The sequence below is a fragment of the Leptosomus discolor genome, chromosome 7 (assembly GCF_034619465.1).
Source record: "Leptosomus discolor isolate bLepDis1 chromosome 7, bLepDis1.hap2, whole genome shotgun sequence".
Taxonomy (NCBI): domain Eukaryota; kingdom Metazoa; phylum Chordata; class Aves; order Leptosomiformes; family Leptosomidae; genus Leptosomus; species Leptosomus discolor.
The window spans coordinates 29,150,106-29,177,089 of NC_141397.1; the positions used below are offsets into that span (position 1 = coordinate 29,150,106).

The window sequence follows — 26,984 nt, forward strand, 5'->3', positions numbered from 1 at the left end:
TACATACAGTGTGCCAAAAAAAAAAAAAAAAAAAAAGGCATAAGAAAATAAAAACTAGGTAGCCACGCAGAGATAGTAAGAAGCAAGGCTAGAAAAGACTTTCTCTAACTTTGACAAAAAAAAAGGGAACATAAAACCTTGCGAGAGGATGCAGAAATTTTTAAAAAGGTAAAGGCGGAAGGGAAAAGCCAATAACCAAATATATTACTCTTTTGGAGGGCAAGTGTCATTTCATTTTTCATTGAAAGATAGGCCCTGACCATGGCTTTTTGTCTCTGACAGATGGCTCTCAACATTTTATTAGTATTCTGTGTTCTGATGTGGCACATCATCTCTAGGGATAGCTCTCCTCAACTGTCCTCTCTATTCCCAGCAGATTCACCTAGAATATATATTTTAATTGTACAGCTCTGAAAAGAACAAAACCTTCAGAAAAGCTAATGTTATGTCAATCAAGCATTCATTGAATTTTCAGTTCTAATGCAGTTATTAAAGGGAAGAAAATAAACAAAAGACCACTTCTAACAATTTCATATCAAACTGGTTTTGAAGGGAATAAAAGAACAACAGCTTTAAAATATTTTTAATAAATACTTCCCTTCAGCAGAGAAAAACAATAGAAGGAAAAAAGCTAGCATTTCAGAAGCACTTTCACGACATTTTAAAATAAGACTTTGAAATTTAGACATGATGCACACTTAAAAACATATCCCTTACTGCTAAGCTTTAAAACACTGACCTTGACCCATCAATTAGATATACAGCGATAGGTGAAATGCAACACTCAGCATGAAAGCAATGGTTCCCTTTAAAATATGAATTACACTTGGAGCAAAAAGGGCCTATTTTCTCCCAAGTCTAGCCTTTTCTAGTGGCCTACCAAAATGAGAAATTATTACTATCATTTTTTATAATCTCCAACATTAGAAGCGCATATTACAAAATCCAGACAGGTTTGGTTTGGTTTTTGGGTTTGTTTTTTTTTTGGAGGGGGTGTGGGGTGGGGGTGGAGATGTTCTATTATTTATAGAAAGAAGAGTTACACTGGCATTCCTTCCTCAGACAGTTTGCTTCAATAAATTGCACTGGTCAAAACTCTGCAAACAATAGCGTACAGCACTATGTACACACCTATCACACCCCAACAGTGGCATGTAGAGCAACTTTTCTTAATTACTTCAGAAGTGGCAACCATGTGGAAAACACTGACTAGCCAGCAGGAAACACCAAATGAAATGTCTACAAAGAAACAAGATCTAAACCACTATCCTTCAATGCCTTTTACACTTGATTCTTTAAATGTACCGTTTTTCAATGGAGTATTTTGGTAATTAACATTGAAACATTTCAAATATCAGTGTAACGCAGTGGTATTTTTGTTCATTCAACAAAGGTGACAAGTACTTACCATATTATTGGCCCAAGCAATTAAGTGTCCTCTCCATTTTACATTTCTTATATTTCCCTCCCCTTCATGTAAAACCGAAGGCTTCCATCTATTCATCCAGCCTCTCTCATATAACAGCAACTATGAAGAAGTGCAACAAGAAATATTTCTGTGACACAGTGCTGTATGTAAACATGGGAGGTATTTTTTGCTTCATTATTCTTTAACTCTGTTTGCATTCAAGGGCGATGAAAAATACACACCTACCACAAAACTAAAGCAAACACAATCAAACATTTTCATATAGTACATACACACTGAGAATCTTGTATACCGCAGAATTAATGTTACTTTACCAATAATATTAATATCAGGCCTTCCATCAAGTTTCTCCAAAGAAGAGTAAGTATAATTCTTTCCATTTTAAGGATAAACAAATTAAGGCATTTGAGAACCTAAGCCTACAGCACTAGTGACAACAATTTCAGAAAGTTGGTTAAAGAAACCAGGCCACCTCACCCTAACCACTGATCTCATGATAGGCTCATTCTTCCCTCCAGAAAACAGGTAGTCAAAGAAAATTATTGAGGACCCCCAAGCCTGCGACTTTTTGCTTGGCCCCATGTGGAAGTGCACGGCCTTCCATAGGGCCCTAGAGATGCTGTGTGTCCCACACATGCAAACTGCTCTGTACCACAAGTGCTGCAGATCATAAAACTTGGGTGATTTGGAATCCCAGGTTCTGCAAATAAGGAAGGTATTTTAGAATATCTAAATGCATAGGAGATGTTATGAAATGCTTTGCAGCAGCAAAGAAAAGCCCAACTACATACAGACAGTTTGCATGACAGTCCAGCTCTTTTACTGGTCCCTGTATGGTTTCAGGAAGTCATTTAGTAGGATTATAAAACTGAATTCCACCAAGTGATTCAAAGTGCAGTGCTTGCTAAGCAAGAAGCTGAAGGATCTACGAAGATCATACTGTAAGGTACCAGTCCTGCCAACTTTTGCACGAGCACAGGCACCTACAGACACATGCATAACCTGAACCCGAGCTCACACAAGTGCACAATGACCATTAAGAGGCGTAAAATTGCTACCTGCAAGGGCTTTACCATGCTAAAAGCTAAACCGAGTACCTATGTTGCTAATATTTCCCATCTAAGATCCAGCTGCACATGCTTTTTTATACATGGTTTCCCACCACCCATATTTGCATAAATATGTCAAATGATAAGATACTAGTTGTTTAAAATAATATCTTTTAACATAATAAGGCATTTTTAATAGCAATTACACAGACTGCCTCTCTCTCCTAAAGCCACAAGATGGCATCAGAAGACAAGAATTTTCTCCAAAACTTTAAAGCAGTCACTATCTAGGACAGTCTATCAGAAACTTTCGCGTGAAGTGTACTTGCAGACATCAAACTTCTCACCCAAGCGTATCTTGCCACCTTAACCCCACCCAAAATGACTCTGTCCTTCACATAGCTCACATGACGGTCCACCTTTTAGACAGTCTAGGGTGGGTTTTTTCCCACCTACAAAAAGGCTACTCAACAAAACTCTTAGAGAACAAGCTATTTTGCAGCAACAAAAGCAAGACACTGAAAACAGAGGTAACATCTATGGTCATAGGACAGTGCCATACAGAGGAATTCCCATTAGCAAGCTGGTATGTGGATGTGAAACACCAGGAGCAGCCCCCAGCCCAAACTCATTAGCTCCACTCAGAAGCTAAGGATGTCATTAAAAACTAAGTGCTGTGCTGATGCATACTTGAAAATTACTTTTTTCCTAGTTTACAAACTCCAAAGGAGAGACTTGACAGAAAAAGAACTGTCGCTTAAATGCTTCTTTCAATACTGTCCAATAAAGACAGCAGTAAAATACATAGTATTTTCACCTGGACTTACTGGACAAGGCTGCAAAAACTGAAAGCTTAAAACTGGCTGATGTCAATTATATTAACTGAACTTTGAATCTTTTCTGCCTGTGACTGAATCGTGATTTAAGTTTATTTATTACACACAAGATCCAGAGTGAGTTTGGAATGGCACTTTGTAGCTGTTTTGTTACTTTTTTTTTTTTTTTTTTTTTTTACTTTTCCACGATTCTCTACCCAAATAAGAAACTGCAAAGAAAATAAGTCACCTGAGAAAGAACTGGTGAGGAGAAGATAAAAAAATCCTGCTTCAGTCTATGCTTAACTCTAAGTACGTGCTTAATTAAATTCTCAGACCAAGGCAGTAGAGGACAACAGTCTGATATTGCCTGTAATAAATACAGAAAGTGACTCTGAATCAGTGCAGCACCCAGAATTCCCTGTTTCACATTAGCAAGTGCAACAGGTCCAACACTGAAGCCAAAAGTCACTCAACATTTTGGCTTCAAAAAAAAAAAAAAAAAAAAATTCAATCTGAAAACATGCAATGCAACTACCTGCATTTTATTCATACACATAACATGACTGACTTATTATTTCTTACAGCAATGACACCTGGAAACTGAGTTACTGGACCCAGAATTTTGCTACACGTTTTGGAACAGCTATCCACCGAATGCATCTCTCTCAAAATAAGCATTTCTTAGTTTTAAAATAAAATAAAAATAATTTATTTCTTAATTTTCCTTTCTGTCTTCACATTGAAATGTTTATCGCACCAGGAAGCCACTTAAAACTTCAAGAGAAGCTAGACACATAACAAAAATCCACTGTTTCTGGAGGGGTTCCTCCTACCACCTCCCTCCCTTTTTGGTAGGGGAAAAATATTTGAAGGCTTTATTTCCCATAAATCCTGTATTTTGGCCGTCAGCACTTACAGTACTTATATTTCAACATTTCAACAAAAATCACTTTCTTGCATTCTCTGCAATATAGTTTATATTTTCCCCTTTTTGATTTGCTCTGGTCAATCTTTCTAGTCCTTTGTTACAATACAGCAGTGCTTAGATTGCACTTCCAGCATCTCTTGCATGTACTGCAACATGATAACATAGCTAAAATAAAACAAAATAAACTTAGACTTCAAGGGTCCTCACACACACTCCTTCATAGTACACTGCAATCTTCTGATAGTTCACTACTAATTATTTTGCAAGTCTTCTTAACTGCTTATATCTGTCCACTGGATCAGTCAGAAAAATGGCACACTGAGATGCATGAAACAAGAGGACGGTGCAGGATGCTTTTTAGTTTTACAAACAAGTGGATATAATTCTCTTGGATTGGTGCCTACATCTCTCTCTATCTTTCACTACCAGGAGATTAACCTCCTCCAAAAAGAGCTCAAAACTCTCTTTTAGAGTGCATCCGCTAAAGAGAACAGACTAGTACTTGGATTTAATGGAGCCTCTCATGCAATTAGCATTAACACTAATTACATGTAATCCCAGTCTTTAAACTATGTACAGGAATTCTCAATCCTCTGAACAAAGAGGCCAATGACTGCAGCTTTGGTAGTATCCAGACAGTGAAGTAATTCAATTCAATTGCATCCCACTACCAAATATCATCTTTAAAACACTGACATAAAAGATGTCTGTTCTCACACAGCGAAAAGTTTCAAAGGAAACACACTTTTACTGAAGCGCTATGCACAACATTATCACTTTGTTTCAATATAGCCCCTTCTCTTTAAAGAACTGGATGAGTTTTACAGAAGAAAAAGGCTGAGATGTCAATTTGTAACTGAAGAGCCACCCTTCCCTTCCCTATTGCAGCACTGTTGGATTAGTTTCTATTTCACAAAAAAAAATTAGGAAAAAACTCCCTGTATTTTCCTCGTCCTGTTCTTTGTTTGCCTGAGTGTGAAGACATGCCTACCTCTGGCAATTGTTCTGGTTTTTGGCATCTGTGTCACTAACTCTCCCCTCAGCCAGGCAAGATCACAAAAACCTAAAATGCTACTGCCATGGTTACCAGTGATCACTATAGGTATTTATTGTTTTCAGCACAAAACCAGCAGTTACAGGCACAGCCAAGATTAACAGATATCAGAGAGTAACACAGAACAGCATGCCACATGAAGGCTTACTGTTTCATCGGGCACCCCTAGGAAAATATATAGCAACAGTAAAAAATTATCATCACTTCTGTTTGGAACAGCGATGGACTGGATGAGCTCAAACGAGGCAAAGAATAATGTAAGCCTCAAGTTTTCAACTGAAAATGAGTTTTCCAAATGTCATCACCAAACAGAGTTGTTTAAGGAGCTGAGGTGTGGATGGAGGGGAGGGCAGGAGGTGCAGTCAAGGGAAATCAAGCAAGGAGCCAGTGACAGACAACAGCAGCATTGGGAGGGAAGTGATGGGAACGGTGAGATACGAAACAGGAGCTGCTGCTGTAGTTCATGGACAGAGGAGCCAGAAATTTTGAGATGTTTAATACAAACAAATGCCATAGGACTTTTATTAGGTTGTATTTTTAATAGCTCAACTGCTAGATTCCAGCTGTTGCTTATTCACAAAGAGCTACAGAATTAACACCTTTGAAAGAAAGTCCTGCAGCCTTGCAGTCAGAGACACAAGCTCTCACACATTTCATATATTTAGATCCTCTTTGCTTGCAACCTCAGGAAATGAAAAAAAGTTTTCTACACAGACATTTGCAAAACACACAACCATAGATTACACGCACACGTGTATGGAATGGAATACAATCCATTCTCTCTTTACACAAACCAAATTTGTTTGCTACAGCACAAGGAGGATGTTTTGTTTTTCGCAATAAAGAAGAAAGGCACATCCAGACCATAATAAAGAAGAAATGTAAGCCAAACAATCTGCTTATTAAGCAAACAGCACACCACTACATATCAAAGTCTCATCTGCTCAAAAATATGGAATACGTCTAGGCATTATACATCGCAGCAATCAAACTGCAGACCTGTGTGACTGTGGCTTGCTTGCTGCTACAGTTTGTTTCCTGCTTAAGGTAAATTATCCAATGCACGAACAGAAATTGCCATAGTATTTACTCTTTCTTCACTTAAACCAGACCTTTGAGTATTTACTGACTGACATTTTATAGCTTACAAAGCAATCTGCCTTTCTTGTCTGGTACTCTTCTACCCAACATAATGCCAAACAGCTGACTGTCTGCTTTCTAAAAATGGACTGTGCTGCAAACAGCATCCTGACAATTTAATAATTTGTCAAAGTAGTGCAACCAGTTATTATGAAGTACATATCATAGGGTTCAGAGGTAAAGGTCATCTACTTACTCACAAAGCAAAGTGCATCTGCTGACACTAGAAAGCAGACAATTAAAAAAAAAACCCTGAGACATTCCCTGGCATACTTTAACATACAAATACCACTACCCATAACAGCAGTTGCAGAGCCCCAAGAATGCTATTTCTCTTCCCACTTGTGCATTGTTTGCTATCGCTATCCTTCTGTATTGACGCTGCTCCACTGGAGTGGAATGGAATTTAGATCGTCTTGTTTCACATCTCAGGCAGGAGACACCATGGTCCAGCCCAGGATTCTAACACTGAAATAGTATTTGAGGCTTATTGTGGGTTTTTTTATTTGTTTGTTCATTTGTTTTTTAATAATAAGAAATTTGCCCCGGGTAACACTAAGTTCTCTCAGCTTTTATGACAAAGAAAAGAGAGTTTAATGTTTAAGCATGTACACTGATATACAAAGATGCTAATTATGGGAGGATCATAGAATAGCTTGGGTTGGAAGGAACCTTTAAAGGCCTTCTAGTCCAACCCCCCTGCAGGGAGCAGCTACATCAGGTTGCTCAGAGACCTGACCAACCTGACCTTCAGTGTTTCCAGGGTTGGGGCTTCAACCACCTCTCTGGGCAGCCTGTTATGATAAATGGGACAAATGGGACAAACATGTTCAGACACATCTGCATGTGACAACCAGTTCTCCAGCAAAAGAAATACAGACCCCATTAAAAATATGTTTTTATATCTATTTCCACCATATATAGATAATACATTGTGTAGATATAGATACAGATTGATATAAAGTTGAGATTGTTGACAGTCACAGAGTAAATTTTCAGTTTTATCTTGGCTCCCTAGCCCTTAAAATGTTTCAGATTGGATACTCAAATCAACACTTATTATACAAAATGTACGTCTTTGGCAAATGTGGAGGCTCAATCCTTCAAGATACCGACTATCCTACTCCCATACTGGCTTCAGAATTCTTATGCTTAGTTGTACTGGGTCCCCACTACCATGCTGGCTAGAGAACCCCTCAAAAAACTTTCATTAGCACACATTCAGCAGTGTGACTCAATCACTCCAGAGGATTCACTCTCCTAGGAATTTCACTACAAAAACCTTTGTATCTGGTTCTTTACGTTAATCAAAACATAAAATAGGGAGTCTCATCAATGCCTCTGCCAAGAAAGAAACCTCAAGTTGTCATGCTCTTGTAAGTTATCTTTACATAAGATGCAGTAGCTGATATCTTGACTTTGGAACTGAAATATCCTTCAGTCTTCTCTCTTTCTTAGTTCTGCCTCTTTAACCCCCTGGATATAATGGATACTTGGACTTTGCAGTAACTTTCATTTAGTTGATGTGTTGGGAAAGACCAGCACTCTTAACAGTTAAATAAAGAACACCTTGTTTTCAGCTTTACCACCCTCATTTAGCTGGCTTTTACCCTGTTATTTTTTAAGATTAGACCCTTTTTTAAAAGGTAGAAGGTTATGGCCTTCAATAGCACAGTATTTGTCTTTTCCTTTGCTTTGAAACTGTACTGTCTGCTCTGGACAGGAATGCCCTGTTATTTACAATATAAGGTATTATTTCAGGGTTACCACCATCTGCCAAGTCATCACAATGGTGCTGTAGTTAATTGCAGAGATAAGGGGGAGGGGAGCAGGGAAGAGCCTCTGTTTAGTATGGTACCTATTCCTTCTCACTGCAATCATGTCAACATTTCCACAGTACCTGCCTTGTTTCTAGGCACAGATAATATTCATTCATCGAAAAAAAGGGTGTGGAAAAAAAGCTTTTCCAGCCCAAAATAGAAGGCAATGGTATTATCCCAAGCTTAATGAACATTGCTTACTTTTAAAAGCCAGTGCTTTAGTAAGCAAAGACAATTTAAATTGGTTAACTAGTTCATAATACAATTTAGAGAAAATCTGCTCTTAGAGGACTCTACTACACGCCTAGTCAAGCAACTGCATAAATGTATGCACGGTAAAGCCTCCGACAATCTGGAATGTTTGAAACAGTTACCCCAGGGAGCACTGCTCTTAAGTCAGCTTTAGATCAGGCTGAGTTTCTAAGACACGGCAAATCTCAGCATCACACAACAATTCATGGAAGTTCCAAACATCCACCAGCGCTGGGAACCGAGGACTTCCACTGCACATCCCTGAATCACATCACTTAGCTTTTTTTCCTCCCTCTCTACATTTTTTTTAGGACACTGTTGCTCATCTTGAACATTTGCACAATGCTCTGCAATGGGTCTTTGAACTGAAAAGTATATTTTTTATACATTTTATATTGTTATGAAGAACAGCGTATTTCTCAAAAAATTAAGGAGGTGGTAATTTACACACCATTCATTAAATATCCTACTGAGGCAGATGCTTGGCTATAAATTAATAAATTTAAGCAGATCTTAAAGTGGTTTTTTGAGGTAGGACCAAATAGGTTAAGATCAGGGGGGCAAGTTCTTGCTTCCTGTGTGCATGTGTGGTTTGGTTTCTCTATTTTGTTTCACTGTAAACCAAAATCAGCATGAAATTCAAGTAAGAAATTAAGAATATCCTTTTCATATTCTGAGACAACAATGTTCATAATGCAACTAGAGGAAGTGATCATATTTCTTTCTGGGTCCTTTTATCTGCACAAATTATCTTAGCAAGCAATTCTAAAAAAAACACCAACATTTAAAATGCTAATATACATCATGTCACCATCTCCCAGACCAACAAAAACCAAAGATAGACCATGAAACCCTGTGGATGAAGAGTTCACACGCTTCACACTATGTTTTTGAATGCAGCTCAGGCAAGGAGCATAGCATGAGGGCTTTAAGCAAAGTTTTTCTCTTAAGCTTGATCCAAAATGAGCATAGCCTTACCTCTATCCTTACTGCTATCCCTGCCTTGGTGCAGGTGGGGAAGATAGGCAGTATGCCTCACACCACGGTCAGCTATCAACTACGAAGTCGCTGTGTCCATGCAAAGGCTAAAAGCGCCCATACCTCAGGAGACACATGAGGTCCGGTCCCCCTCCCCAAAGGAGCTTACCCAACTACACAACCTCCAGGCACAGGGAGAGAGATATGAGGTCCACAGCCTGAGGTGCGATGCTTCAGCCTGCTTCTCCTCGCTCTTGTGGGCCAGTTCCCCATTACCTGCTGCCCCCATACAGCTCTTTGGCTTTACACTTAAGGAGAAGTGTAAATAAAAAGCAGGGATGTTTTTCAAGGCTGCCTTCTTTTGAGGAAAAGAAAAAAAAATCTTCAATAAATAAGCAGGTGGAATTTAACTTTCTGAATTTTCACAGAGCCTTTACACAAGCACATATGCTCCTTTTGGAGGAAAGGAGAAAAGGGGAAGGTTTCTACCACAAGGCTAAGAGGTTTTATTTTTTGGTTTTATGTATCAATAAAATCAAATTACAGGTGTCATGGGACATCTATTTCAATGCTAAATACCTTATGTTAAGATGTCAATTAAAGTTTTCCTGAAGAGGAAACTTCCTCAGCAAAAAATGAATGCATTAAGAACGAGTACACCATTCTCCAGAGGACGGAATATAAAACAACCTGTCAAGTAATCAAAGATAACCAAAGAGAATGTGTTAACTCCCTGATGTTTTTTTCTGTTCAGCATCAGGTGAATGCAAGCTCTTTTACCACCTGACGGAGCCCTGTTCTATTAATTCCCTGCTTCTCTCTTTCCATATCCCTTTTATCAGCACTAAAAAGCTTCACATACTGGTGGCTGACAAAGACATACACTGACTGTGCATTATTTTAAGGACAACACCAACTTCGACCAGCCAGCAAAAACTGTCAAGAACACACGCCACTTAAAAAGCAAAATAAAACACAGCTATGCTTTGAAACATACTGAACTGTTAATGAAAATTATGTTGTTTTCAGCACTAGAAGTCTATATTTCTTACATGCTGGCAAGGGAGAGCCATGGCATTCAGTTTGATGCATCTATAAGTGAGGATTGTTCATCCTTAATTCATAAGAGAAGGCAACAGGAAAATTTCATTAATTCAAGACACTGTTCCTAATCAAGCTTTTCATATTTTGACCGAAATATGCAATGTGATACAAGATACTTGTAGGAATTGGAAACAGCTGTAATCTGGAAGTCAGAATTGCACCCTACACCAGTAAGACACCTAATGCACATTTAAAATAACAACTGTCCCAAGTAGAAGAGTTTAACTACACATATAAGTACTTAAAAAAGTGGGAGCTCTACTCTACGAAGAGCTCCCCTGAATTACTTGAAAAACAAACAAATAAAAAACCCCACACCCTGAACAAGAACTGATGAATCTTCATGTTCTTGTGTTTGTTTACTTTAAAAAACACAAACAAAACAAAACAAAATCACCCACAGGTAAAGCAAAAGAAAAATCCCAAACACCAAGCCCAACGCGCATCGCAAAAGATCAGTATTAAGCTCTAAACTCTGCTCCCACTTAAACAAACTAAAATGAATGGAGAAAATCTGGCCTAGGAAATGCAAGTGATACTTTTTTCAGACTAGGTAGACAGAAGTATTTCTACTCTGAGGCTCAACTTGTTGCAACATGTTTTAACACAAAAAGTGCATTTCCCCCCCTCTGGAATTAGTTTTAATTAAGAAAGAATGTTTTGGAATACAATGCACAAAGAGAAGGAAAAAACAGAATTCTTCGCTCTAGGTGTTGAAAATCACATACACAGCCTCCTGAGCTGTTTTTAAAAGCTGTTTAAAGATAGCCTAAGTTCATTACATTACGACTACTTACCTTTTTCCCTCCTGTTACGAACTGCTTGAAGTGGGATCTTACAAAATGAGGATGAACAGCAACAATCTGGGGTGGGGGGGGGCGGAGAAGGAAAAAAAAAAAAAAAAAGAGGAATGTGGCTTAAATAAGAGTTTACAGGGAGCATTACATCACTTTCTAAACTAGATAACCCTTTGCCAAGTATCAAGTATTACAGCTGAGTTCTTTCTCTGAAGTAGAGCCTGGTTGTTTTGTTTTTCCTGGAAAAGAAGAAAATTCTCCATATTATATGGCAGGTGACAACTCACACCCTGACACTGAGGGCCACACCACACAGAACAAATACTTTTCTCGCACAGCTGTCAGCAGAATTAGGACCATGCAACACAGAATTGCTCTGAGCAAGGGTTACCCCAATGAAGTCTTGTTTGGGCCCTGCCTAGAGGGCGCACGCACCTCAGCTCTGTTGCAGGACAACCTCGAGTAGCATTGATGCACCTTAAACAGCCTCTTTGCTTTATGTGTTACGTGTCAAGCATGGGAGACCCCGCTGTAAGAGCAGTAAGGCCCTAGGAGGCAAGTGAGTCGCATCTGATGTGTGTGAAAACTTAATGACTTCATTACTTTTTCCCTACCCAAGAGCAGCTGTAACATGGAAGACCCCAAGCAGCAAAGTGCAATCATTTGCCCACACCACCTCTCCTCCTGCAAGAAAGGTTTCTTGTTTAGAAAGAAGCTAGATCTTCCCATACGCTTACTAGAGGTGCTTCTTCAACAGCCAGGCAGCCACAGTCTCTCAAGCAGAGTATAAGTGAATTTTTCCCTTCAGACAGTATACCTCAACATCGCTACTCACTGCCTTATCCCGAGGTGGGTTTAAGGGATATGAATGAATCTGAAAATATTGACCCCACAGTTAGCAGAACCCTTAGAATTTGTATCACAGATCTACAAAGAAAGAAATACGTTGAGACAGATAACAGCTGAAACAGGACAATTTCTTTTTCACTTTACCTTTTCTATTTGAAAAACTCAATAATACTCCTTACAAAACCAAGATTGGCTTTCTTCCTACCTAACCAGATCAAAGGCTTTTATATTGAGATATATAACTGTTTTTTAGTGACTTGAATAACATTACAAGGAAGTGGTATTCCTCTCTCTTATTTAGATTCAATGTGACCTTTCTGTTATTAAAGATGACACCACCACAATTACTAAAGATTAAAACAAGCACTTACTTTAATAGGACAGTCAAATGTTTCATGAAACTCTTCTGCCGAATACAATCCAAACACCTGCACCTAAAGAAGTATATAAAAACACTCAAAAATATTTACCTAAATAAACACTTCACAATTAAAGGCAAATGTAAATCACTAACAACTAGAAGATTAATTTGAATGCCAAGTTACATCTTTTTTCCTAAAGAAAAAAAAGTCATATTTAACAATTCAGAGTTAATTGAGACATCCTGGACTTCTATTATGGTGTATCTCTAAATATTTGCATCAGGGAAAAAGTAGTTATTTGAATTTTTTTTTTTTTTTTTTTTTCCAAACACAGCAAAAACTACAAGTTCCTTTTGCTTTAGGCTGATCAAATCTGTTTAACAGATACTGATCTAAGTAAAGTAAGAGCATCTTAATAACATTCAGGGGAAGATAAATTAAAAACTCTTCCTTTCCAAGAAATGTAGGATTTTTTCCCCTCCAAGCAATACAGGGTTTACATAAGAAAAAAAGAAATTTGTGACAATAAAAGAAAACCAGTCTGAAAACCAAGTCCCATATGTTTCTCGGCATCCTCTGCTCCTCCCAAGTGCATTCAGTGCTATTTTGTTTTATTCTATGACCACTGGAGATGTCTTTCTCTGAAGATTCGCCCTCTTCTCATCTATGTTGATGTCTCTCCTAATTGATGGCTAGGAATTAGTAATTAATTTACTAATTATGATTTCCACAAAGAATAACAACTGGCATGCTTTATCACTATGATTTTAAGAAGTTTCCACCCACTGCCAGAAGCTCTTGGAACAAACCACCCCAGCAAGGATGGACACTGCTGGTGGGAGAAGGGAGAAAAAAAGAGCATCCTGTGGAGTGATCAGTGGAAAACCGTATCTCACAGCAAATCTGCCTCAGAAGGTTCTCAGACACATTTAGTCATTCATCCTTCTTTTCTGGAAAAGGTAGTCCCTTCAGTAACTCTGCTCTGCATGTTCAACAAGTTGGACTGAAAGTTCTAAGAGATCTTTTAATCTTATTTCTTAATGTCTCCCCATCCCCATTGTGATTCCTTCAGGGGGAAAACCAAAAAATAATAGCAACAAAAAATAAAAACACCACCAAAGATCTGCAGAACAAAGCCAGTAAACACCAGTAATGGGCCACAAAAAGTGTGATTTAATGGCTCTAAAAAGATGAGTTCAGAGGACAAGAACCCCTAAAACTCCTGCAGTCAAGGAGACAGTAAAAAATTAGACTTTGGGTAAACTACAAGAAGAACTAAGCCATCAGTGAGGAACTAAGCCACGCTCAGAGTGGCTCAAAGTTCAGCAGCCTCAGTGAGGTTAAAACCATCTCAAACCACCTCATCTCCTTTTCAAGCTTGTCTCCTGGATACATCTCCTAAGCAGCATTATCAGCTCTGTCCATTACTCATTAGCGAATATACTGCTCTAACAACACGCTTTAAAAATACTGCTGCATGCACTGTGTAGGGCTGAGCTACTGCTCCAAAGGATTAGAAAATCAATATTTGGAGACAGTGAGATGTATCACAAAGCTGTGATTATGTAAGCCAACCAAAGGGTTGTATTTGTGTTGGGCCTGGCTGTAAGCCTAGAAAACCTTTGGACTGATATCTAGAGGATTTTGTTTTCTGGGGTTTTATTTTCATCTGTTGGCATAGCACATCCAATGCAAGAGACTAAATAAAATAAGAAACAGGAAAGAGAAAATAAGACAGAGAGAAGAAAGGAGGAAGAAAAAGAATAGATGTGGTTAAACAACACCACTGCAAATTCCATGGAAGCAGAATCCTCAAAAATGACAAAACACCCCTCTCAAATTAAAACTAATTAATCAAAGTTATCATTAGCAACACTGCCTTCAACATTTTCATAACACTGCATCCAACATGGCAATATGATATTCCTTTAAGAGTATGAAAACAAAATGGAGCCAGTTAACTAAACAGGAAAAAACAACTCTGCATAAAAGACATGTTATCATGTTTACTCTAGGGACACCATATAACAAAGTTTATTATTTCTTAATGTCTTTTATTCTTCAGAGAGAAAGTGATTCTTTTGATATTACAAACCTATACCAGATTTAACTATTTCTACTTTCTGTGACCACTCAGCTCATGATGTTTTTGGGTAGCTGGAAAAAGGATTTCATGATGAGAGTCCACTACATTCTGCCAGTCCTGTCCAATTTTAAATACCCAGAACCCACCACTCCAGTGCATCCAGACTTTGCTGTTTCTTTGCTTCCATATGTGGAACCTTCAGTGATCAAAAGGCAGGAAAACAAACACATTTTATCTACAAGCCACATTTCTTGAAAAATGATCAACGTAACACTTCATGGACATTCTCAACATAAATGTCGTTAAAGGCATTAAACATGATACCAAAACATGTAAGCACACAGCTTTTCAATATAATTTATATTTCTTTGTACAAAAAAAGTTACAAGTCAATAAGGCTGCAAATTGTATCATTGTTATGTAATGACATAAAAGAGCTTTAGCAAAATTGGGAGTCAGATCCAGATTTTTCAAGACAGCATACAAGTAGGGAGAAACCTAACCTAAAAAGCTCCAAAATTCTGAAGCTGCAAGCCTGCTTTCCATTCTACTTATTCCAGCACCAAAATTCTCCTCTTATATCCTAACTTTTCAACACCCAGCCATTTTCCGCAGCCAGTGGCCAGACTAGAGTGGTGGTGGTTTTGATTTCTGTTCCTTTCCATGCCAGTGGTGACCAGCTGCAGCTGAGTCCATTGGCAAAGAAGGTTTTAAAATGAACCAAATGTGCAGTACAGAAAAGCTGCAAGTGGCTCCCAAAGAGCTTGTTGGCCATCTATGACATACAGGTGCCAGGTTTTGACATTAGGTCTGGATGCCACCCGACAAGAAGAGGCTTAGAGAATTGCACTGTACTGCTATGCCCTGCTCCCAGTCAACGTAGCTCGTCCAAATCTAGTTTGAGGTGGGAAAAGAAAGAAAAAAGTAGTAAAATAAAATACATCAGACTGCAAAACAGGTATGAGGAGGGAGTTCTCATCATAAGACCTTCCTTCAAGAAGGCAAATGGTTTCCAAATCCCTCATACCGGATCCACTTTGATATGGGAAAACACACTCCCTGGCTATTGCAAGAATCCTTTGCAGTCGTCTAGAGGACTTCTCTTCATTAATTGGTAAAAAACGCTTGCATCAACACACATGGCTCAAAATTCCAGGTCTTTTTATCTTACCCCTTTTTTTGTTTAAAATTGATTTAAGAAAATGAAACTGTTTCACTTTTTTATTTTTTTATTTTTTTTTAGAAAAAGAATTTCACTATTTTCACTTATTTATCTGAGTAACAACCATTTGTGCAAGTGTTTAACTTCTTACAATACGAACACTCCCACTGTAGTAAGGAAAGAGCTATAGGGAGTATAAACTTACACTTTTGTTATGACCCAGAATCTTTAAGTGCTACATTATCTGGCCAGGAATTTCTGCTATTTTCTTACACAGTAGCACAAAATACAAGCACGTGTTTTCACCCATTTTCGGGGTGAATTCTTTTGAAGAGACACACCTTGCTGGGACAAGTGGAAAGTCTAACTTCTAAAACACCCAGATCTTTCAAATCTCCAGATGAGTTTTTCAGTGTAGGTTAGGGTGAAGCATCAATGTCCCTGAACTCTATGAATGCAAATATGATGAATATTGTACTTTTGATTCTCCAGGCCTGTATCAAATACATCACCAAAATTAGCCCTGGCTTGGGGACCACAGTTTAGATTGCCTTGTACAGCATGTAATGACACCTACTGGACCCACAATAGCTATTTCACTAAACAAAGACAGATTGACCTTTTAAATTATTGGAGTCTTTTCAAATACAGAGACAGCAGAGTAGGGATCATGGATTTTTGAAAGTTTCTGAAATAAAATACGTATTTTAATATTAATTTAATATATGAAAAATGTGCGTGGCTTGTAGTCTCACTGCAACATATATATTTCAAGTCAGTAATCCACAGTCACATCTGAGAAGCCCTTACAGCATGTGTTCCCTTCCCTCCACTACTCAAAACACCCAAATCAACAACGCTAGCTCAACATTTTTATTACCTTGCACAATTACTGACCCTTCCTTTATCTTGCTTAGACAATTAGGACACTCTTGCTGTGTTTCTCACAGGCTGTAAAATTCTACAACCCGCTTTGATAGGCACTAGTATCCCAATTACTGTGTCAAGATACTGACATCAAGATATCTCTGAGAAACAAAAGGCTTGGATACATAAACTGGCTGCTTGCTTGTTGAGGAAAAAACTCACCTATTTGGAAGGAAAAACCACAAGCACATACAGTCTAAAGGGTTTGTTTCCCCATTTTGCCTACTGCAAAAATCCAGTTTTATTTTTAATTTATAGAACTTCTGCTGAATGGGATGCATCCATTAGGATCACTGACATTCCTCCTCCCCCTAAATCTACCCTGTAAGAAATTTTCTCCTCAATAAGTCAGATGGATATTGAGAAATGATTTAAACTATTTTTAACACACTGCATTTGTATATGAGCATTATATTAAGAAAGAAACTTAAATACACTCTGTGTATTAGAATTTTATCATTGCAAACCAACATTAGAAAGGACTGCCATCGACTTAAAAACAAAAAAGACATTCTTATAAGTGGAAAATCAATCATCAAACCCACTAAATGTCACAGCTCAACATTCCAGAGAAGCACTGATAATTGTTAGTTATACACTGCACAAATGATATATGTCCTCAGTCAAGGAAGTAGGTGCCAGTTTTTTAGGAAACTGTACATATATTGATTTTACATTTATTTAATGTGGCTGTTGTAAGACACTTTATTCTTCTGATAAACTATGATTGCTTATCAAAAGATTCTATAATTCAAGAGAAACATTCATAATGTGTGTGAAAATGAAAACCACCAGCCCACAGAAATCATGCCCACAAAATCCAATTTTGTGGATTTATAGCAGAAAGGCATTAAACTACTGTCTTGCAGGAACAGCAGAGTAGTCACTGAAGTATAACTGGCACAGCAGTAATGATTAAGGTGACACGTCCTCCTGCCACAGCTGTTAATCAGCTTAATACCAGTTACATTATTGACATTCTTGTAATTACTTTTCCTACGGTACATTTGTGCAAAATATATTTTACTTTAATTTTGAGTATTCAAAGGTGAGCTCAGATCTCAAAATGGATGGTCAAAGTGGTGGTGCTAAACGTAAGAATTAACTCCACAGGTATCACAAATATCTCAAGTGTAGTACTGAGGACTACCTACTACCTCATTAAATATGTAAATGGATTTGTTGTACCTTGCCATCTTCTGAGCAAACACCCATGTGTTCTCCACTTTCATCCAGGCTGATCTGATTTATCTTCACCGGGCTCTAGAGAAAGAAAAGAAGGAAAAAAATCCTTTAAAGTTGACTTCAAAGTTACATCACCAATCACATGCTTTAACATACCCACATTTATGTGTTAATGGTTGCATGAATCAAAAAAACCCCACAGAATAGGTATTTCTATGACAATGCCAAATGACAGCCTTCTTTCCAGCCTTTGGCTTAGCCCGCAAATTTGACATTTTTTGCAGTTGTGCGTCTCAGGGCTCTGGAGCTCTTTATGAAGTGCCAGGCTCTGAGATCTTGAGCATCTGTGCCTGCGTACCACAGCTGTTCGTTAAGAACCTCTCCCACTATCAAAGCACAGCATAAAACACACTGAGCATATAGACATCAAGGCAACTAAAAATTCTTCTGGTTTGGTCTGATGGCTATACTGGTAATTATTTCTTCCTTCAAATCCCTTCTCTTGCATTCACTTTTGCCTCTAATAGTGTTCTCAGAAGCAAGTATTAAAAGGTATTGAAGTGCACAGGTGCACTTATTCTTAAACAAACTGAGAAAAGCCTGAAGACTGCCCCAATTTAATAAATTTCCCTTTCCCTATCCAGATATACTTTTGGTTCTAATCTACAGGATTACATAGCACCTGTTACTGTCTACTTCAGTTTGAACATCTATCCTTACCTTAAGTACTGAGGACTAACTTATAACATCATTTGGGTAATGTGATGCATACCCTCTCGCGTACAAAGCCCCATCCAATTATATTCAAGTATCAACAACCTTCTTATGTACCATGATCCTGATTTCACCCTCTGTAACAAATATCGTTTCAAGCATCACTGAAAGATCTTGACCCAAGTTAGTCTCTCTTACATGTTTAAGAACAACTTTTGTTACTCTCATAAAATTTTGAATGGACTGAACCACAAAACAGATCACTTCTGTGGTTCTGAGCATGATAAAAGAGAAACCCATTGTATGTTTGTGTGAAAAGAAAGTGTCTCTGGAACAGCGCTGGAGTCATGGGGTCACATTAGAAGTTATGCAACTGTGCCTAAAATATCACAAGTTCTTATATAGACTATGGCAGTTGCAATTACAAAGTCTATATAAAAAGTACATCATAAAAAGTTATATAAAAACATGCTGTCCAGGTGGACCATCTATGGGAGATAAACTGAGGTCTTCTCCTTTTCCCCATAAAACCAAAAAAATTCCAACATAGAGAAATGGAAGCTTTCCTGTCTTCCACCTTGAAAAGAATATAAGCCCAAATCACAGAAGAATTAGAAGCTTCTTTCTAATCAAGGTTGAACCCCTGAGCCATGCACTGCAACAGTTGCCTGATGAGTTGGGAAAAGGATGCTGCCAGCCCTTTTGCTTTCCTGCTCCTTTGCACGCAGGAGACACCACTCCTGGTGTCACTTTGTGTCACCACAAAATTCTACCTGGAAATATTGGAATTATCACCTATCACAAAGCGGTCTTCCCACTCTGTGCTGTTTGCCAAAAAGGGCACTGCTGAAGAAGAAGTCAAACTAATTTTCCTTGACTTATGTGCTCCAGAAGTATTTCCATTCACCACACAGCAGTTATGCTGACTTGCAGCTTTTAAAAATCAGAGGCCAGCACATCACTGGCAGTGCAGGCAGCTGGTGCATGCTTCCCAGCTGCACTCCTCCCACACATTTGTGGGGTGTCAGCTGAGGGGGCACAGCTCAAGCCCATCAGCCTGCTGGTGTGGTCAACATCCTTGTGAAAGCTCAAATTCTCAGATGCTACACACACAGTTGGCTAATTCCAGGACAGGAGGATGCTGAGTAAGGCAAGACATGTCAGTTGTCGGTCTCACTTCCTAGAAGATTCAAAAAAATTGCTAGCACGCACTTTTATTCCTGCCTTACCTTGAAAATGCCTTTCTAAACTGCTGTTTTGCTCATCAAGGTGCAAGAGAAGATTTTGTCTCTGTCTAGGGGAGAAAAAACCACTTTAAAAGAAGATGCCAGCACGTCTCCGCCATTCCTTCTACAATGAGAAACAACTCTACCTCTGAAAGAACAAGCACAGAAAGTTCAGCTGAGTTCATCATGGAAGTGGCATGGTTTTTTTGTTCTGGGATGCGTTTAAGTTGCCACTGCCACAACTTTCTCAAAAAGGTTTTTCAACTAGAAAGGCAAAGAATCCACACTGAATAGCCCCATCTTAACACAGCATCAAGGTACAGTGTTCAATTGTCCATGTTCTTCTCATCTCTCCAGCACCTACATTGCCACCAGGTCTGACATGACAGCAAGAGCAGATCTAGCAACACTCCTGCATGATGGCCTTCGTGGAGACACTCTACTGGAACAAATCCCAAGACAAAAAGAAACAAAACAGGACACACCGGAAGAGTCAACAGCTCAGTCCTATAGTCCACACTGTTCCCATTTTGCTGCCAAATGGCTTTGATAGTTTTGACACTGAAAAAAAGAAGTGCAGGAAGTAGGCAAGGTAGACTACGTAAGTTATCTTCACATAAAAGCTAAGATGAGGAGCAGGATGATGGAATTTATCTGTCATGCTGCAGTTTGAAAGTCACTATGATTGCACTCAGGTAACCCAACAGTGCCTAGCAAGACAAAACATCTCCTTATATACATGCAGAATGTTGTCAGTGGGGGAAAAGGTAATTCCACAGTATTCGCATTTTTCCCCACATTCAAAATTGTGCACAATACTTCAGAACTGTTTGTTGAGTAGAAATTTGACGACATAGTATTTCATACCACTGTACATAACTGGCAACTTGGTACAAGCCTTCTGCATGCCCAACACCTCTATCAGTTGCTTTTTACTCTTCCTTTCTCCAATTCCTTTTTTCCTGTTGTCGGCACTACATACAGATGACGTTCAGGGAAGACAAGTAAGTTCAACTAAAAGCAGACCTGCTCACTCACACAAACCTTTAGCTACGTTCCAACAGGAGAGACTATTCTAGATAATGTACACAAGGCAAAGCAAACAGACAGTAACTTTTTTGCAGCACTCAAGTTGAATTGGCTACTAGCCTGTTCACTGACTTTACCCATCAGAATGTTCTATGGAGCTCAGAAAGTGATGATAGACCATGAATTTAAAAGCAGTCAAGGCTGAATATTAAATACATTTCAAAATAACGTTCCAGCAATGCCAGGATCTCGTTCAGAGCTGAGTACCAGTCAAGGCTACCATCTCCAGAACTACATTCCACTGGAATGCAGTTTAAGATTCATAGCTAAAGCTATCCAGGAATTCAGAAATAAAAGACCATGGATAAAACTGGTACATGAGTTATCTAAATCAAAGTGTTTCTTCTGGAATTAGCTCCAATTCATCTTTCCATATAAATTATTTTTATAAATATACTGCTGTGCCAGTCAGCAGAGTTACTAACCGTTTCAAACTTAGTTTTATTTATACCCTGTCAACACCCTATGGATAATTTTGATATTTCAGAAAAGAGGAACACAGATGATTTTGTGGGTTAGCCTCCCTCTCGCTGTTTTTATTTTTTAATTTTATTGAACATTATCAATGAACAGAGAGTTACAGCTGTCTTTCTCTTGTGGTTTTTTTGAACCTTATTCCAGCTAAGCCATTGAAGAGTTTAATTTGCCTGGCAAAAGAAAATAGGTTTTGGGTTTTACAGAACAGAGAACAAATGCCCTACCTGCAACACCCACCTTTACAGGTCAACAAAAGATGAAGAATCACTCAAGGTTAGAGAGGACACAGGTAGTCACTAACTCATCGCAATCTGGAGGCCTGATCCTTTGATACAGTCAAAGCCAGGATATGCTCTGGGGCTTGCTCAGCTGACTGTTTTAAAGGTATTTTAAATGGGTGGCAAAAAACCTGTCCAAATTTACAAGCATCCTATTTTTTAAAAAATAAATTAATAATTACAACAGCAATCTGAGGTCAAAAATTAGGAACATATAATCCATGTAAATATTAGTCAATTAAGAGATGATCTAATCTTAAACCCATGCCGTAAAACCACAGGCAGCTGCACAGAGAGTGCTGAGGAAATTACTAATAATTATTTAAATATCACTACATTGGGTAATCTTCTTTTAACCTAATCAGGACCCCTAGCTTTAGGCCAAACAAGTAAAAACACACAACATCTTTGTGGTCACAACGATACTTCCAGTACTGTATAAATAATAGTAACACACACAGTATTCCTAAAGCAACGTAATTCAGATCTGGCAATAAGGAGCATACTGCTAGTTAGGAAGGGAAATACACTGAAATGATTAGCCTGGGAACAGCTTCAGAATTTCATGCAATGTGGAAGTTCTGGCAAAGAAGGAAGAATTTCCATTAGCTGCAGTTTTCTTTCTGATGGAGACATGTTTGGAATTCTGGACAACGTAAGTAAGTTTGACTGTTCAAAATCAATAATGTCAAGCTGACACTGTAGAACAAAAAAATGTTACCTTAATGGAAGAAAGAAAAGTTTAAGGAGAGGGAGAAAAACCTAGCAGGCACCTTGCACATAAAGATCTACATGCAGGCTTTTGGAAAATCCTAAATTTAAAAGTAAGGAAAAATCAAATATCTACCAACAAATGTATCTCATGTGATAATCAAATTACCTAATGTAAAATGCTTGAAATAAATGCACTTAGTATGGATTATGTCAGCTCTTCAATTAGGAGTAAATTCATGGCCACTCAGAAAGCTTCTTTTAATTGTGTTCTTTGTGGCAACTCCTCCTCCCCTGACACTCATCATCAACCCACCTTATACTATCAGTCCCCCAACAGTGAACCTGAGAAATCAATCTGCTAATGTATAATTTGTAAAGCTCCTCTGACTAACAAATGGATAATTGATTCTTTCACAAATGCTGCATCCCAATGGATATGAAGTGGATGAACAAGAAACATAAGACTGGATTTCACTCCAATTCTGTGAGAAATGCAATATTTACAAGCTAGGAATCTAAACGTTTTAATAGTTGCCTGTGACTTCATGCCTTTTAGCCACAGTTAGCAGGCACACATTAGGAGTGTGAAAAGCAAAGCAGTGTTCAATTTTACTTACAGCAAAGCTCATTTTACTTCAAGAAGTTCCCATCACTAATACAACCCCCTGAAGCAGCGTTTTCACCCATTCTTTAAAAAGAATTTTCAGAAACTTTTCCTAAACTAACCCAAACATTTTTATCTATCTGTCTCTACCCACACATATACATATCCAAAGCAGAAAAACACCCATAGATCTTTCCTGCTACATTAGTATCAGTCTGGATCTACATAACCACTATGTAGCTGCTCTCCATACTAAGGCAAATTGTATGTACACAGAGTTTGAATTGTAATTAAGAAAAACAAAACAAAACAAAAATTGTTTCCTACAAGTGCCTATTTTTCATTTATTCCTATGTTTCCATCTGCATGACGTTCACATAAACAAGCATGTAGAACTCCAATGTACAGCAATATGACCAATCCACCCACTGCTTAAAATATTAGCCACTGGAGTAAGGACTACCATTTTTATATTTGCATTCTTTCCACCACGGTGGAGGTATCCAAGTGCAAAATACTGATTTGTAAACAGAAACTGCCTCAGTTATTGTCATAACTGAGCTAAGATCCTCTCAAAATGCAAGCCTTGCTCTAGGAAGGATGAGGAACTTGCTTTGAATAGTCCCAACTGTTCAGTTTTCACATCCATAAATTAGATATTCTATATGCATTGATTATCAATGAATTGAGAAACAGACGCCTTCAAGACTCTCAGAAAAAAAAAACAAAACCAAAAAACCTAGGCAAGTACTGAATATTCTCTTTCCCCAAGGGTGCCTTTCCGATCCAAGATGATACCCTTAGCCCACCTAGAAGAAAGCCTGTTTCACCTAACTTACCAAAAAAGGAGTTTTGCTTTTCAGGCCCTTTTTATTTTGGGAAGTGATAGGATGTGAGAGCAAATAAACCAGACAGTGAGAATCTTCAACTACTTAAAAAAAAAAAAGGAAGGTGTGCAACAGCTAAGCATAAGTGACAAGTGTATTACATGTTGTTTGTCCCATCTGTTTTGACTTCAGAACATTGATGCCCAGAGATTTCTTGTACTGAGGAACTACCTTTAAAAAGAAGAAACTGAACCCATGCATTTTTCTTGCCCCAGATGCTGCAGTGCTGCACTGACTTATACATATTTGTACACTTTTACTGATATAATAGAGAAAAGCTACCCAAAAAACCAAATTCTGATGCTGTATCATGGTTAACCAATAACAAGGTAAAAGTACACACATACCTATGTGTTTATACACAACTGAGAAATGTAAGCTAATAACACAAAGGTTTAATTTAAAAGGCAGCTTTGAAAGTTAGAGAATAAGCTGTTCACCATTGCCTGCAGTAGAAGTAATATACTCTGAATTTACAACACTTAAATTTTCATTTGATGAAAATTTACTAATATCCACACCAAAGTGGTTTTGTTCAACAATACTGGCAGCCAAATTCTAAGTGAGGATTCCTGCTCCTGTGCTTTTCCTACAACAATCTTGAATCTGTCATTCTCCAAATGAAAAATGGGAGATTATATTGGTTAAAAGAAAAGGGAGGGGAGAAAGCTGGGGAGAGAGGTCTGGGACACAGAACAATAACAACATTAACTTTTGTTTTGTCTGCAGGAAGGCAAACCTTGCCTATAAAACAGAAAGATCTCAAATGCTTGTCTAAATCTAAGGGAATATGAGGACAAGGAATCTCTCATATATAGTCTGAGAAAGTGAGAAAGACCAGAAAGCCTGCAGTGTTTTCAATATTTTCCACATCAGTGAATCCCTTAATCTTGTTTGTCAACTACAGGGACTAAGAAAAAAGGAAAAAAAAATTAACAAGGGATGTCCCTAAATCTGTAGTAGTTGCTAGATAATCAGAAAGCTTGTCTAGGAATGATGGAACTATTACTGAAAACAAATCTATATTGAAAGCCTACACTTCTTCGTAGCAGAGTTTAACCATTAGCTAATTCCTGACGGATCCAAAGTAGAATCTATTTTCTATTAAAACACTGGTGTGTAAGGAGATATCCTCCTGGGAGCTCTGTGCCAAAGTAAACAAACTACTCCCTTTTCCTCCTCTCCCCCGGTCCCCTTCACCATCCACTGTATAACTGTAGGGCTTCAACGACGGCATGTCCTAAGCCTGCCTCTACTACTCTGTTGCTATTTCTGTATTAAAGCTGTCTGAGAATACGAAGCAGTATTCCCCATCACACACCCACGTAAAGGGCTGAAGTATACATAGAGGGTTGAGGAAGGGCTGCAGGCAATGACTACATACACCTTCCTCAGCAGACCCAACAGGGTGTGGGAGAAGACTATCCCAGGTAATCTGGAGGTTCACCTCACTGATTTCTCTACCTGCATTCTTTTCAGAACAGTTCCCCAAGCAGTGAAGAATTCATCATTGAGCATTAACTTTCCACACAGGCTACTTAATTATAAATTTGGCTTTGAAGAACAATCCAGAAAACATAACTAAACCTCTAAGGATGAAACTTACTGGGGCACTTTCACAGCTTGTTTCTAACAGAATACCACCACCACTGTCATTAATGTATTTAAACAAGATTTTGTAGAATTCTACCCCCTTGAAGTGGAAAGTATGAGATTTGTCTCCATTTCTTCACAAGCCACATTTCAGAGACGAGACTGATGAGAAAGGCCAGCCAGGTCACACACTGCAAGTTTTTGCCAAGACAGGTTTTATTTTTAGAGATTATTTTATTGGTGCTTTGACCAAACAACTTCTAAAGCAAAGAGGCTATTGACTATTCTTCTCATGGGCCATGCATTGTTGTGCCAACATCATTTCCAGGAAGGTTTTCACAACAGCCATGACCCTCATCCCCCTCCCTGACCTAACATGGGAGAGGACATGACCACATGAAACCTATCATCCCTGCTTCTCCATATATTCCATTACGTAGTCATTATTTTCTGCACAACTACATAGTTTTCTTCCTTCTATCAGCTCCAGCAATGAAAAACTGGACTAAGTATTTTTTTCCAATTATTTTAGCCTGTCAACCATTCTGCTACAGACAATGATCCCAACTGGATGGCTACTGAAATCGGTGAAAAGATCTCTTACTGATGGAATCAGACATAAGCAGAAATATTATAAGGGAATGAACTCCCTTTCCTGGCTGAAAATGACGTAACTAGTCATATTCCTGTCACAGTTAAATATTACACTGGGTGATCAATGCTGAAGTTCAGCCAATAGCTAGAACTGAAGTGCCATTTTCCATGTAAACATGTAGTTATCAACACTGATATAGTTTGGCATAAGTCAGAGCTATATGCAATAATAAACACATTTCCTGCTTACTGAAAGCAGCGTATTCTCTTTGGACACCAACTCTGGAAGTTCCTTTATTTGCAGTTATATCATCTGGGAAAGTCTCACAAACCCATCAGAGATACTCAGCAATGATCAACGTTGGGTGTCTGAGTCTTGACATGATCCTAAAAAGATGTGCAAATCAAAAAGATAGGGGGAGGGGGAGGAGAGTACTCACACAAGTAGAAACTATGGATCATGAAGTGCACTGTAACTTACCGTAAGCAGCATATTGTATGCCATATCCTCACTGTGACAGTAGGACAGGGAAAGCTAAATGTGAAGATGAATTGATCCTGTGCAACCACCTCAATGTATTTACATACGAAGAGGCTCTATTTCAATGCCAGTGAACTGTAGACATGACTGTTTATAATAAACTTTATTTAAAGTAGATCAAAAAAGCAAACAGATTCATTCATTCCTCCATCTTTACACTGCTCACATTTCACAGCTCCTACCTTCAAAACTGCCAAGACCTGCAGCAACTACAGACTTCAATTAGAAGCCTGTTTAGGGTGATAGTGGAGAACCTTCCAACACCAAAATACTGATTTCTGAAATTTCTTATACTTTTATTTCTCTGTGTCACAGGATGCTGAGAGG

At 38.4% G+C, this 26,984-nt stretch overlaps 1 protein-coding gene across 4 annotated transcripts in view; it reads right to left on the bottom strand.

Annotated features, from left to right (window-relative positions):
* The window catches only part of VPS41 (VPS41 subunit of HOPS complex), a 105,891-nt gene that overhangs the window by 47,707 nt on the left and 31,200 nt on the right, over positions 1-26,984 (bottom strand). For 3 of the 4 annotated variants that reach the window (XM_086467876.1, XM_086467875.1, XM_086467877.1), the window contains exons 5-8: positions 17,944-18,018; positions 12,590-12,652; positions 11,370-11,435; positions 1,409-1,528 (exon numbers count right to left, since the gene is read on the bottom strand). In XM_086467876.1, the coding sequence (XP_086324002.1) occupies positions 1,409-1,528; positions 11,370-11,435; positions 12,590-12,652; positions 17,944-18,018 (324 nt within the window). Of the gene's footprint in view, positions 1-1,408; positions 1,529-10,047; positions 10,074-11,369; positions 11,436-12,589; positions 12,653-17,943; positions 18,019-26,984 lie in introns of those variants that run through there. The other variant, XM_086467878.1, reaches the window with a different exon arrangement.